Here is a 13,521-nt window from a genome sequence, read left to right on the forward strand (position 1 = left end):
CTATAAAGCCGATTTGATCACTGAAGAGACACCGCAGAATTTTCTCCCCGATTATTGGTGCTGAGAGGCTCCAGATATAGTGGGGCTCTCAGAATTGGAAGTTACGGCAGAAATTAAAACAATTATCTTGTCCTTTGAACAAGCATTGTAGTTCTTGTAGTTCATAGTTCTAGCTGAACATAAAACTCTGCTACGAAAGAAAATGTTCCCTCATCTTGTAACCGTAAATCTTCAACTGGGAAATCCAGACAGTCCCTTTCCTAAAAAAGCCATCATGGTCATAGTGAAATATGCCATATAAACCAATCAGCCTGTTCCTAGTGTCCTCAGAAAACCTCCAAAGGGAGCAGAGTGGTTGCTTGGATATCATCAAAGTATTTAAAAAATAAATGCAACATTTACCCTTTTATACTATTAAGAATAACAAACAGTTGGAAACCATCAACCAAGTAGCTAAATAATTATTGTATTATCTTAGATATTATTGTAAAAGCTGCTTTTCCCCCCTTTCTTATTAGTAATTTGGCCATAAGCAGCACTGTTCTAGATCAAACCTCTTTGGGAAGGTTTGCTTGTAAAATGATCACAGCCAAGAATCACTTACAGGAATCCAGATTATGGCATCGCATCGACATAAACACTGTGTCTCCCCTTTGTGCTACTGACTGTGCTGCCTCACTGTGTGAATGACTAAATGTTAATCAGCAATGTATTTCCACGGCACCGTGATGAGCTGTGCTCAATATGGCTCCGGATCGAGGACTTTCAGGGAGAGAGTGTAATTGAAGCTTTCTCATTGGGGATGTGGGAGGGCTGCCAGATGCTAGGAACTAATGAAACCCAAGGGCTGGCAGAGGATGTTAGATTAGCAAACTGAATATAAAACACTTTAGTTGTTTAGACGGGCTGCATGACAAATAAAAAACAAAACAACCAAAAAAAAAACCCACCTAATTGCTCAAGGATTAGCAGACAAGGAGACATCACAATGGTTTAGTTTTGTTTTATGCCTAAATTGGTCAACTGTGAATAACTCTTTAGACTTTTTTTGGCTGGTGTTGGTGTTTGGAGGGTGCCCTTACTTTAAAATAACTGGAAACAGCATATTGTGCAGACTGGAAAAATTCCTGATGTTTTTGTCAGATGTCTAACAGATAATCCACATAAACTGTTTGATATCTGCTTTCCTCTAACGTTTGCCAAAATGCCTGTATTAAGTACTGCAAACTCATCTAGTATAATTCACACCAGGGATGTCAAACTCCAGTCATCAAGGGACGCTGTCCTGATGGTTTTAATGCATTCAACACTGCTGGCTGGAGCATCTCATCAGCACCTACTAATGAACCATTTAGTAGTTTGGTTAATGAGTTTTTAACCAGGAGAACAGCTAAAATGAGCAGGAGTCATCGCTCAACTTATATCTTTGGATCCTATTAATGTATACAGGGGCTTTTTAATTCACACTGCACTCCCTTTTTGAAATTGTGGATATATGGGAAAAATGAAACGTTGCATCATATTTTAAAGCATTTTCCACCTCTAGCTCCTAATATGTCCTGCAGGATTCCCCTGAAAAACAGATTTATTCATGGAAAAAAATGTTTATACATTTCTGCAAAAAAAAAAAAAATGTTATACTTTGCTTTGCAAAACTAAACTAAAAATGTGTTAGATTCAATTGTCTGCTGTTGTCCATTATCTTCTTAAAGTGATTCAATCAAATTTTCTCTCTGATTTACTTTGTTAACTTGGATTTGTTGTTGGCAATGCTAAAATAAGAAAAAAAAAATATTTGTCAAAGAGAGATTTTTTAAAAAGCAACCCCATAAATTTGTAGTGGAACTGAAAGTTTCTATACACAATAAAAAAAAAAAATAGCACAGTTTGCAGGTCTCAGAATCTGCCTTATTTGTCTTAAGGCAAATCTCTTTGACCTTCCACAGGGATAGAAGAGACACATTCCTCTTATAAATGAACTCTACCAGGTGTTCTTGCTACTGAAATCTTTTCTCAAGACGTGTCAGAAAGCCATTACATTGCTGGTTTTTGACCCTTCCAAAACTGTCTAATAGCTTAAAACCTCAAAGCTTTTGAAAGATAATTTATCATCTCGATCCCTTCCACTTTTGTGTAACATGTTTCAAGGCAAATGTCATATTTATAGTAGCAGAGCCTTGTAGGGTTGTTGGTTTCTGCAGCAATATTCCTTCCATACATCATTGGATTATTTTCTCTTGCGTTTCGCCTCACCTATTGATGATGAAAAACTAACAGGCAATTGCCCCTGAACTATGCATTTCAATGAAGATGTTGTCGAGAGCTTGTGTACTCTATAACCAGAATGGCACCGGCCATGACACATTCAGAAGTGAAGGCTGGATTGATTTATTTCAGTTTTTGTTAAATGTGAGAGTCAGAAATTCTGAGATTCCTTGGCTGCAGCTTTCACAGTCCTCATCAAGGCTGTCAGTTTTTGTCTGTCTGTTTCTTATTCTGAACCCTGTAACCACTTTATTCTCACTCGGAGATCTTGAAAGTGCTTTAATCGGGCTCCTTCTCGCCTTTTAAGGTTTTTCATCACTAAAAAAGATGTTAGATGGTTCAGAAATCACATAAAATTCTAATAGGGCAGTTAAATAATGTTTGCACAATCGACGTCCTTAGCTCACCTAAACTTGTAGGTAAAACCTCCCTCAGTCTCTGCATTGCTTTTATTGCATGAAACATTTGAAAATAATAGTGTTTCAGCTTTGTTTTAATTTATGATTTTGTTAATGCATCAAATTCCTACTGTTAATTTAGAGATAACAGTATATGTAAAAAATGGGTATACCTAATGGATAGACCATATCTTCAATTCCTTTTCCAGAAATTAAATTTAGATTACGGCTTCTATTTTTCCACCTTGAGAGTTGTGTTGATTTGCTGTTTAAAAGCCTGCTCTGCTGCTTCTTGATTAGATCATCACGAGTAAATGCTAATGTTCAAAGTCTATATAAAGCTTGATTTAGGAAAAGACCGAAAGACTTGTATTTGTTTTTCAGGCTCTGAATGTTTACACTTTGTTTTTTTTTTTTCTATGATTAATTAAATGACCAATGGGACAGTTGTTGCTATTTTATTTTACAACATGCATTTTACAATTTGTCCGGGCAGGAAAAATCTACATTTCTTTTAAAAGGAAAAGTCCAGTCAGCAAGGAATAACCAATGGGTCATGATCTATACCTGAAACTAATACTTTCGCGATGATTTAATGAATTTAGAGTTTATCAGTTAAAAAATAAAAACAATATTTTTCATCGCAATCACTGAGTCTGGGAGCGGACATTTTTGCATAGGTGACCGCAGACAGTGCCGCAGACAGGAGGCGTCTGATTGGTCAAATCTACACCTGCTCTACATAATGAGTATTTCCTGTTTGGTACCTTAACGGCTTGTTTTGTTTGTATGACCGCCATTGAGCAAAATGACTCGTGAAGATTCACCAGCTAGAAGAGCGAGGTGTGTGAGAACGCAGGGGCCCCTTTTCCACCTGGATCCCCGCTCTTTTATGCCCTCATGTCCCCCCGTTGAAGCACAAACTTGCCCCCATTTCCTCACCGCCTCGGCCGCATCTAGACCCACAGCTAGTTCTTCATTTTCCCTCTTTCGTTGTGACGTGGAATAACATAGCGGAGACCAAACTTTAATATTGGGCACAAATCAAAAATATCTGCGACAAGCTCTCTGCGACACACTGCTGCAGGAGTATGACCAGCCATTTGAGTGGGCTTGCTGCCACACACTAGGAGAGAGTTGCAGCTTATCCATGCATTATAGTAGAAATAAGAACTTTTTCATGCAAAGGTTACAGTAAAGTCCTGCAATGATGGACCCTGGACAAGCAAGATGTCAAGGTGATGAAAAAACTGAAACCTTGAGTGAAACGTCTACATGCCGGTGCTCAGTGTAAAAGAGAATCGCAATCACATCGAAATCCAGAGTCCTGCACGGGTCTTATTTTTTATAACCCTATCTGCCCGCTCCCATAGAACCGAGACCCGACCCGTTATCCGCAGTTATCCCCATTTAAAACCCAGCCGCGACTGCATGGACCTGTAATTAATAAAGTGTGGCTTGACCTGTGATCACAATGTGCACACACAGCCGTTTATAATAACAGAGACAATAAAGAACATTGCCTCACGCTCGAATCCAGCGCGCACTGCTCTCACAGATTAACAGCTGTAAAATGGCCGAAGGAAGGTTTGTCTCCTTCCTTCGAAATATACTGTTATCTGGAAATTCTTGAATCAATTTATTTTTTAAGATGTAGAGTTAATAAATAAGAAAACATAAATACGTTTCATTCATGCTGTAACTCTATGATATCTGCATATTGTTCATTTATACCCATACCAGCACCTGTTAAATAATGTTGTTGTTTTTTTCTAGCCGTAGATGTACGTGTTATACAGGTACCCAGCCCGCTGCAGGTCTGTCGTATTCGCAATATTGGTTAAAATTTTGGTAAAGTGGTTCAGCCCTAATTATCAGTGTCATCAATAACTAGTGTTACTTCTCTGGTTCACAAGCAGGAACAAAAAGAGAGGAACTGACTCAAATTGTAATGTTTACATTTTTTAGTTTAAGAAAATAAATTGAATGAATAAATCAGAAGAAGCACACTGAAAGTCAAACTGTGGCGTCGGGGGCAGGAGAACAGCACCCCTGCATGCCACCCCATTAATGTGCTAGCGTTGATTAGGAGTCCCTGACACAGAACAATGGCAGAAGCAAGTAAGAAACAAATCTCCCCAAAGCAAAGGCCATCACTCTAGATAGCCAGTTACTTTAATCAATGCAAATCAAAGTTTAAAAAAAAAAATACAGTCACATATGCTGTAGTTACTGGGAAAATTTCTCTGTCTCGTTTCTTACAGCTTAGATTCTTTTAATGAGATGAGAGACAAAGTGCTAATGCAAATGCAGTTTTGCCTGCTATAGTGAATATGTAATATTGGACAGGATTGACCCTACCCTCGGCAGTGGCTGCACACCATTATTGTCAGCGAGTCAAGAGACTGGTGGCAAAACAGAAGCTTGACCCCCCCAAAAAACCTCAAATATGATAACCAGATTACTGCATTTTTGGTGCAGTTGCATAGTTTATAATGGTACATAAAAACCTCAGTTTTCCTCTTTTCTATCTCTGCAAGGCTCCTTTTTAAAAGCTGGCTTATTTATTCTAAAATGACAAAAAGAGTATTATTTCAGCAATCTTTTGTTTGTTTTATAAAAAAGTAAAAAAAAAAAAAAACTTCTGCTCCATCCTAGACTCCCTCATTCTTTGAGTGTGCCTCTGCATTTGTTGTTTCCCCCTGTCTGAACTGATTTAGTGGAGCCTTTTTTTTTCTCCGGCAGGCGCTGCAACATTTATAACTGCTGCCTTTCTTCTCAACACAGAGTTTGAAATCCAGCTTGTTTTTGTGTCTAAAACCTTTGCACGGTGGTTGATGAGTATGAAATAGTTCTTGTCAGCTGTCAGTCTCAAGCTGTTGTGGTATTGATTTATTGTTTTTTTTATTCCAGCTGGGTGCAGAGCTTTGGGCATGAGGGCCTTGGACTACTTCTGGACGTTTTGGAGAAGTTGCTGTTCAAGAAACAGTGAGTTTATATTCAGTTGTTATTTTCTTCTGCATTGGTCCATTAATCCTCATCGTTACTGTTGTCTTGTCCTCAGGCAGGAGAAGATCGACAAAAAGAACCAACATAAAGTTGTCCAGTGTCTTAAAGCCTTCATGAATAACAAGGTAATATCAGTAATTTTTGTTTCCCCACAAAAATAAAAACTTTTAAACAAAAACCTTGTGTAATTATGAACCACACGTCATTGACATTACTGCAGTTCTCTTCCTGAACGGCAACATGTTTCACTACGTCACATGACCCCCAGGCGGATATCCTGCAACTTGTCTGCAACTTTCCTTTTTTTGAAGCCTACATCACTAATGTAACCTATTATCGACCAAATGTGCAATATGCTCAGATAATTAGCCTGCATTTTTTGGTTATATAATGTTTAAAATGGGTTTAAAAATATATTCCTACTGGCAAGAGTTGTCTGAATAGCAATTCCTTAACATAAATGGTTTGCTAAAACTTTTCTTTAAATGATTGAATTAGATCATGTCCATATTTTATGTAAATTGGTGATGACATAAGCTTCTTCCTTTCTTTTATAGATTTTCAAACCATTGTAACTTTGAGTTTTACTCCGAGCTGCATGTTTTACATAAGCTCTGTGTTGTTTTTTAACAGCATTCAAATGCTGCCGTTTTTTGTTTAAAACCAGCTAATATTCATGTGGCATTATACACCAATTTGTCTGTATTAGCTCGACAGCATACTTTCACTAAGGAATTCAGTCCCAGTTTTTATTTTGTCAGACTCCTCTGTTCAACGACTGTTTAAAACAGGCTTCTTTTTAAGGTCTACTCCTTTCTTTTAAACTGTTAATATTATTAGTAATTATTTTGTACATTCAACAAATGATTGTGATTATGATGAATTGTTTAATTCAAGAGAAAATGAAACTAACTATAAAACTAATATTATTTTAGTTTATAAACGGATGCAGCATGTAATTCTTAGAGAGTAGCATGTAGCCCCTAAGTACTTGTTCTATTGAGGACACTTAATTCTGTAAAGTCTTCTTATGCTCAAGTGCTGTTAGTCCATAAGTTCCAACATATATAAAAAAGAAATTCTCATGAATTGAAGGGCCAGCAAAGACGGATATACAACCCCTCTGGCATAAATTGTGCTGCAAGGCCCCTTGTAATCCTGCGTCTCAACAGGCGCCAGACACCAGCATTTACCCGTAGGCCTCTCTGTAAGCCCAGACCTTTCCTTGGCTGAAGAGGCATCTTGGGACAGCAGGTACCCACAATGCCAAGAAGACAAGTGTTCTCCACCAGCTGCCTGCTTCTTCTTTTTTTTTTTTTCTTGCTTTCTCTGTCAGCTCACATTTTTTATTTTTTTTTGCATACATTAGTTGTTTTTTTTCTTCAACACTCATAATGATGTTATAAAAGTCACTACGCTGTGAAATTGTTCTTTAAGCTTTTTTAAGCTTTAAATTACTTTGATTAAATTTTTATCCCCGAATATTTTCCCTTTTTTAATTGCATGTTTAAAAGATGTTACATTTGATGCAGGGTTTCCGCTACATTTAATTGATCGTGGCATGCCTCCACAGCAAAATAAAAACTCGCCATCAGAATGAATATAAAAATATGTTAACACAATGTGAAGGATATGATATAGCATGCTGTGCACTTATTCAAATCATAATGTTAAACAACAATTTCCAAATCATGAAAAGTAGTTTATTTTGGCAAACTTACACCTCATGTTTTTCTGTGATGCTCACTGTTGTATGAGGCTAACTGGTGGCTACAGACCGCTGCTCTCAGTAGTGAAGAAGACCTAGAGATGACAGTCAGGTGTTGGAAATTTAGGGTTGCTACGTTTTGGGAACTTTTCAGACCCATCTAGCAACTGTAAAAAAACAAAAAGTGGTGAGTTTTACCGTTACCAAAGGGGCTGTTAGTCTCCCCGCTTCCCTAAGTGTTGCTTCACAGCCAGCCTCCTCATCCTGAAAGCCCCAAATGCAGTCAGAGCAATGTGAGCAGAGAGGAAATCTGCTCTGTTTATCAGCTGCAAATGTATAATTTATGTGCAAAGCTGCTGATGGTTTGACACTGGATTAAAAAGCAGGATATTGTATATAATGTAGTTAGAGTTTTTAATCTAGTCTCTCTTGCTTTGTCTTTTCTCTGAAACTTTTTCACTTATATAATTACCTAAGCTGGAATCATTTATTCACCTCGTATTGTATGGGCCTCTGATTGCCATCTTTTTGCTAAACCTGGATGTATGCAGTGAGGATTGGGACAATATGTAACAATTCATACAGCGTTTCACAAAGTAAGGTTCATGAAGGTTCATGTTACATTTCTTATTATGGTTTTACTTCAAAGCATATGGCCCCTCTCCACTATTAAAAAAGTTGACGCTGTCATGATTATGGGTACTCTGCTGTTTCCAAGCAGCAGATTAGATGTTATGCAGTTTATCTGGCTCTGACCCCATCCTGGAGAGAAATATCAGCTGCGCAGCGGCCATCAACACCTTTGTTTATAGATGTTGGAGATCGGCCAGTTTTTCCACCATCCTGTTTCTCTGACTGTGATCTGGATGTGCTCTCTTCATCCTCTGACATGGGAGCTGGCTCAGAGCTCATCTGCCTGGCTGTTTTTCCTGGATGGGTCCGCCTTTTACAGCTGCTTTTTGTATCTATGCTTCTGTCTCCTTGAACCCCAGTCGGCCTCAGCAGATGGCCGCTCACACTGAGCCTGGTTCCGCTGGAGGTTTCTTCCTGTTAAAAGGGAGTTTTTCCTCTCCACTGTTGCTACAAGCATGCTTAGTGTGAGGGTTTGCCTGCCATGCGAGTCAATGAGTTCATGCAATCAACTGGTTTTCCTTTGAAAATTTGAAACAATCTGACTGCATTATTTGGTGATCTGTAAAGTGCCTTGAGATGACGTGTGCTGTGAATTGGCACTATAGAAATAAACTGAATTAAATTGAATCTGTTTTGGGTCACAAAAGGCAACAACTGCTGACAAATGCAGAGTTAGAAGAGGACTTCCCTAAACATTTCAGCCTGTGACCCTTAATCCTGCATACCTTTCTTTTTAAATTTAAATTTATTTAAATATGGAATTATTAAATTAATCATTTTAAATATTTTGAAATTATTTAATTGGGACATTTTAATATTCGATGTTGCATTTTACAATTACGTAACAAATAAATAAGTTAATGTAACAGCTACATACTTCCTTGTACTTACACATTCATGTGTTTCATATATTTTGTTGTGGCTCCCTCTGGGGGGGCCGACCCCCACGTTGTGAACCCCTGAGTTAGAAGACAAAGGAAATTTTACAAAGATCGCTTTTACCTCACTATTTAATGAGTTTTATACTATAACCTATATGTTCAGTACATAAAAAAAAATAATATGGAGCGGGTTAGTCAGTTGTGGTTTATATTCAGTACTGTATGTCGTTCTCTAGCAAAAAAAGACAAACTTTCTCAAATTAAAAAAATTGTCTGTACTGTTGCTCTGTCATTCAATGTCATGGATTTTACTTCTAAATGACAGGTTTAATAATACAATTTAACATTACAAATATTTATTTTTAAGAACTAAAAACAATAATTACCTGTAAACATGTTTTAGCTCATTTTTACATTTCTTAATGCTATATTTTTATTGGGATTTTTGTTTTAGAGGCTACACAAATTCTTTCTACACATTTCTGTTGGATAGTTTTTACCCACCTACATTAGTGGAATAGTAGATTTACCTTAAAACTTTCTGTCAAAATCATGTTAATAACCAAAGCTACTAACTTTCCTTCTTTTCAGTAAAATAAGAGATGCTGTAAAATTCTTCATAATAAAAAGATCTTTTAACAAAACTGTTTGTTTAACGAAACAATTGTTGCAGCCTCAATAACTTACCCAAACACATAATCATGAAACGCCAATATGCTGAATATCTGAGTAATAATTAGTTTTTTTTTTGTTGAATATTTTCTAGTGTCATTTTATTGCTGCAATCAGTTTTCAGTCAGTCTGTTAATAATCACCCATTTCCTAGATGAGACATAACAGACAGCTGAAATTACTGTTTCCCTTAGATATGACTTTTGTCTGTCGGAGACGTGTTGTCACACATACAAATATATTGGCTTTATAGAAATAAAAGTTTTGATTCCTCGTGTTTAAATCATTTTCTAATAATCTTGGTGAGATGTATTTTTTGTTTTTGTATGCCAGCCAAATTAAAGTATGTCTGAGTAATCTTTTGTTGTTGTTGCAGTATGGCTTGGATCGAATCCTGGGGGAGGAGAAAAGCCTCGCTTTACTAGCAAGAGCCATCGACCCCGGCCAACCTGCCATGATGACCGATGTTGTAAAGCTGCTGTCGGCCATCTGCATTGTTGGCGAGGAGAACACGTATGTTCTGTCTTGAGCTTTGTTCGTCTTTCATAAAAGCTACAAATGCACTTTTCCATTTCATACCAAAGAAAATCCCTTTTAGTTTCTGGCTAGGATAAAGAAAGGGTTTATAATTTTTATCTGGTTAGTATCCATATTATAGTGATGTGAAAGTATTTGAAATGAATTTCCATTCGGTCTCGCCTTTCATGCTTTTGTGCAGCTTGGAGAAAGTCCTTGAGGCCATCACAATAGCAGGGGAGTGGCGAGCCATTGAGCGGTTCAGTCCAATTGTGCAGGGACTTCGAGATCGCTCCATTCAGCTTCAAGTGAGTTCCATGTTACGAGCTGCAGGGTCAACACTGAGTCATGTTGACGTCACCCATCAAGCTAAACCTGTGTTGATGCAAGGGGTTTTATGACAGTTAGGCATCGATAAAGACATATTTTTAAACAGATCCAGATGCAGAAAAACAAACATCCCTCAGATTCAACTACCCAATTTCGCTCTTTTCAACTTTTAAAGATATTGTTCATTTAAATTGAGTTTTATTGAATTACAATTTTTTCTTTCATTATAGCCGCCAGAAGACTTGCACATGTAGAGCACGAATGTTCAAATATTTGTTCAGTTCGCCATTGCAGCTTCATAATGCTTAAAACGAATCATATGCGCTTTGATATTCAGGGCCTGATGTTTCCATTGAGCACAAATGACCAATTTAATCATTAGTTTAGGCACACATGGGACAGAAATTAGAAGCCTGCCCACAAAATTCATCTGTGATGTTTGTTTATTTGTCAGTCTGTTATTATCATCACTGTAATCATAAATAGTATGCCCTTAATGTTTGTTGAAAGTTCACATCATGGCCACAAATGATATCCAGTCAGCAAGCACTTCATAAAGAGCCCAGATCAGTGTGAGGCACTTTGGCTTCCATCTGCTTCCGTTCCACCCACTTTCTCTGGATTAATGCTGAGACGGAGAACATTAGGTGATTAGAACGGAGCTGATGATATACCGTGGGTCTACATTTGATTTCTACACAAATACTTTTTAAAAGGCGTACCAGAAAATAACTTAAAAATGGTTGAAAGGAGCTCATTTCTCTTATCTATGTACACACGACAAGAACATCCACCATCTCCCTGCTGACGCTCACAGTTTAAATATTGATTATAAGTTGTTCCAAATAGGACAGCATTGGCTGTGAACAAGACTTCATAAACATTTGGTATGAAGTCTGCATTTTTAATCAAGGCATGCAACTTTAGAGAACTGATGCATACACACCTACATAAAAACACTCTAGGATAAAAATTGCACAAATATAGCTGATTTCACAGCCTAAAAAAAGAAAACAATAAAATCTTGTTTTGTACACTGTTAAAAATATTTTCATCCTTTAACAGCAACTTCGAGACTTCTTAAAGACAGTCTTTGGGTAAGAAATCGATAGTAAATGATTAGTAAACAGGAAGCAACAAATCCCCTATGAAAGAAAAAAGGAGCATCAGAAAATGTACCAGAAAATAAAACACTGATAGTTCAACTTTCTCTGTTATATTAACGGCTGCTGCATAAAATGTATCTACAACCAATAATGGACGTGGTTTTGTTTAATGTATTTAGTTGTCAAATCAGTGAGCTAACTAACTCATTTAATAAAACAATGAACTACAATGAAATTATAATGTTGTGGTATAACTATGTAATAACTGCCTGATTCTTACATCCTTCTCTCCCAGTTCTTTTCCTTGTTTTTTAACGTCTTATTAAATAAATTCTTAGTATAGTAAATGACTGTAAAATAGGAATTAAAGTTTGATGGTGACCTAATCTTAACCAAACAGAGATTGTATTGCTCGGATTATATTTCTGGGCTTGTTGCTTTTGTTCTGGGGGTAAAAAGGGTGATCTATCTGTATTTTGTTTTTAGATATTATTTACTCCGTTGTGAAAACAAATATGTTAAGATTAACCACTACTTAAATCAGTTAAAGGTATTTACGACACCCTTCATAACTAATAATAGTGCCCCTGTGTGAAAGAGGATCCAGTAACTCATTTTTATGCTGCAGAAAATGTAATGTTTGTTTCTTTCAAGGAAAACTACCATATCAAGATACTTTTATGTGAAATCGTTGCTGCCAGCCTTGTTAATACTCTGAACATTTTCCCGTTGTCACTGAGACGGGACCCGTTGTTCTTATGAAACGTTTCACAAGGTCACAGCTTACAGGAGGGGATCTTTGCACACTCCCTAGATCTCCAGAGTGCTGTGTTCTCTTGAATTCAGTGGCCTCTTTGACTCACTCCACAGGTTAGCTGAAGGATTTAGGTTCAAGGTCTTGGGATGGCTCAGGGGCGTTTTTGAAAGACTGCTGTGGTAAAGACCTTTCTTCATTAGTAGTTTACCTAAAAGAGGGCTAGAGATAGAGGGGGAAGACATGCAGCGAATGGCCTTAGGTCCACTGTCACTGCATATAGAGCATCTTCCACACTGCTGTGCCATACGAGCCCTGAACAAGTTTGTTTGTGTCAGAACCTTTCTGTTTTGATCTAGCCTTTTTTTTTATTTATTTGGTTGGATAACCCAGTGAAAAACCATTTCCTGCAATCTGCAAGGTCCACAATTATTTTATTAAAAATGGCCAATAAATCACTTTAGCATGCACCTCCAAAGATCTTTGAAAGACAAAGTTTTACTGCATTACAGATCCTCCCCAATGCTTACCATTAAGGATTAGGTGTTTATTTTTTATCTACTTCTTCTTCCTTTAATTAAAAAGTTATTTATGCAGCAATCAGAAAATTATACGGAAAAAATAGTATAATTGGAGTGAAAAACCCCCAAACTGCACCCCAAACAACAGTCATTGCATGTTTTTGTGTAGTTCTTATAGTTACTTGTTGACCCAAAAACTAACTGATTTCCGTGGTTTACAGTAGGGCTGAAACAATTAATCGGATTAATCAATTATTGAAATATTCGGCAGCTAATTTAGTAATCAATTAAACGTCAACTGGAGTATAGAGACTGTAAACATGTGACTTTAGTTTACAGAGCGACCCACTTAGAACAGTATTCACATAAGATTTAAAATAAAAAAATAAACATTTTGCATTTAAGATTAAAAAAACATTTTCATCTGTCAATATGCTCTATCCAGAACTCCTCAAATGAAAAAACTTCAGTTTCAACTGGTTTATTTTCTTAAAAAAATATTCTTTAAGGAATCTTTGGCTAGCCGATTATTAATTGAAAAAATATTTCGACAGATTGATAAATTTTGCAAAACAATCATTGGTTGCAGCCTAGTTTACAGTGAGCTATGATGACTATAAAAGTGGAATCTGTTTAGGGATTTCTGTACGCGTGTTGCAGATATTCATTATAACCTTTTATCAGACTCTAGAAAGCAGCTTACACTCTTTTGAAACCCATTTCTTTGT

The 13,521-nt window shown here is 37.0% G+C and overlaps 1 protein-coding gene across 6 annotated transcripts in view; it reads left to right on the forward strand.

The window, feature by feature from the left end:
- The window catches only part of LOC119772583 (protein diaphanous homolog 3-like), a 223,497-nt gene that overhangs the window by 24,087 nt on the left and 185,889 nt on the right, over positions 1-13,521 (forward strand). For all 6 annotated transcript variants that reach the window (XM_038269031.1, XM_038269030.1, XM_038269035.1 and 3 more), the window contains 4 exons: positions 5,577-5,651; positions 5,728-5,797; positions 9,943-10,079; positions 10,285-10,390. In XM_038269031.1, coding sequence (XP_038124959.1) covers positions 5,577-5,651; positions 5,728-5,797; positions 9,943-10,079; positions 10,285-10,390 — 388 coding nt within the window. The remainder of the gene's footprint in view (positions 1-5,576; positions 5,652-5,727; positions 5,798-9,942; positions 10,080-10,284; positions 10,391-13,521) is intronic.

The sequence above is a fragment of the Cyprinodon tularosa genome, unplaced genomic scaffold, assembly GCF_016077235.1.
Source record: "Cyprinodon tularosa strain WSP-4 unplaced genomic scaffold, ASM1607723v1 ctg717, whole genome shotgun sequence".
Lineage (NCBI taxonomy): Eukaryota > Metazoa > Chordata > Actinopteri > Cyprinodontiformes > Cyprinodontidae > Cyprinodon > Cyprinodon tularosa.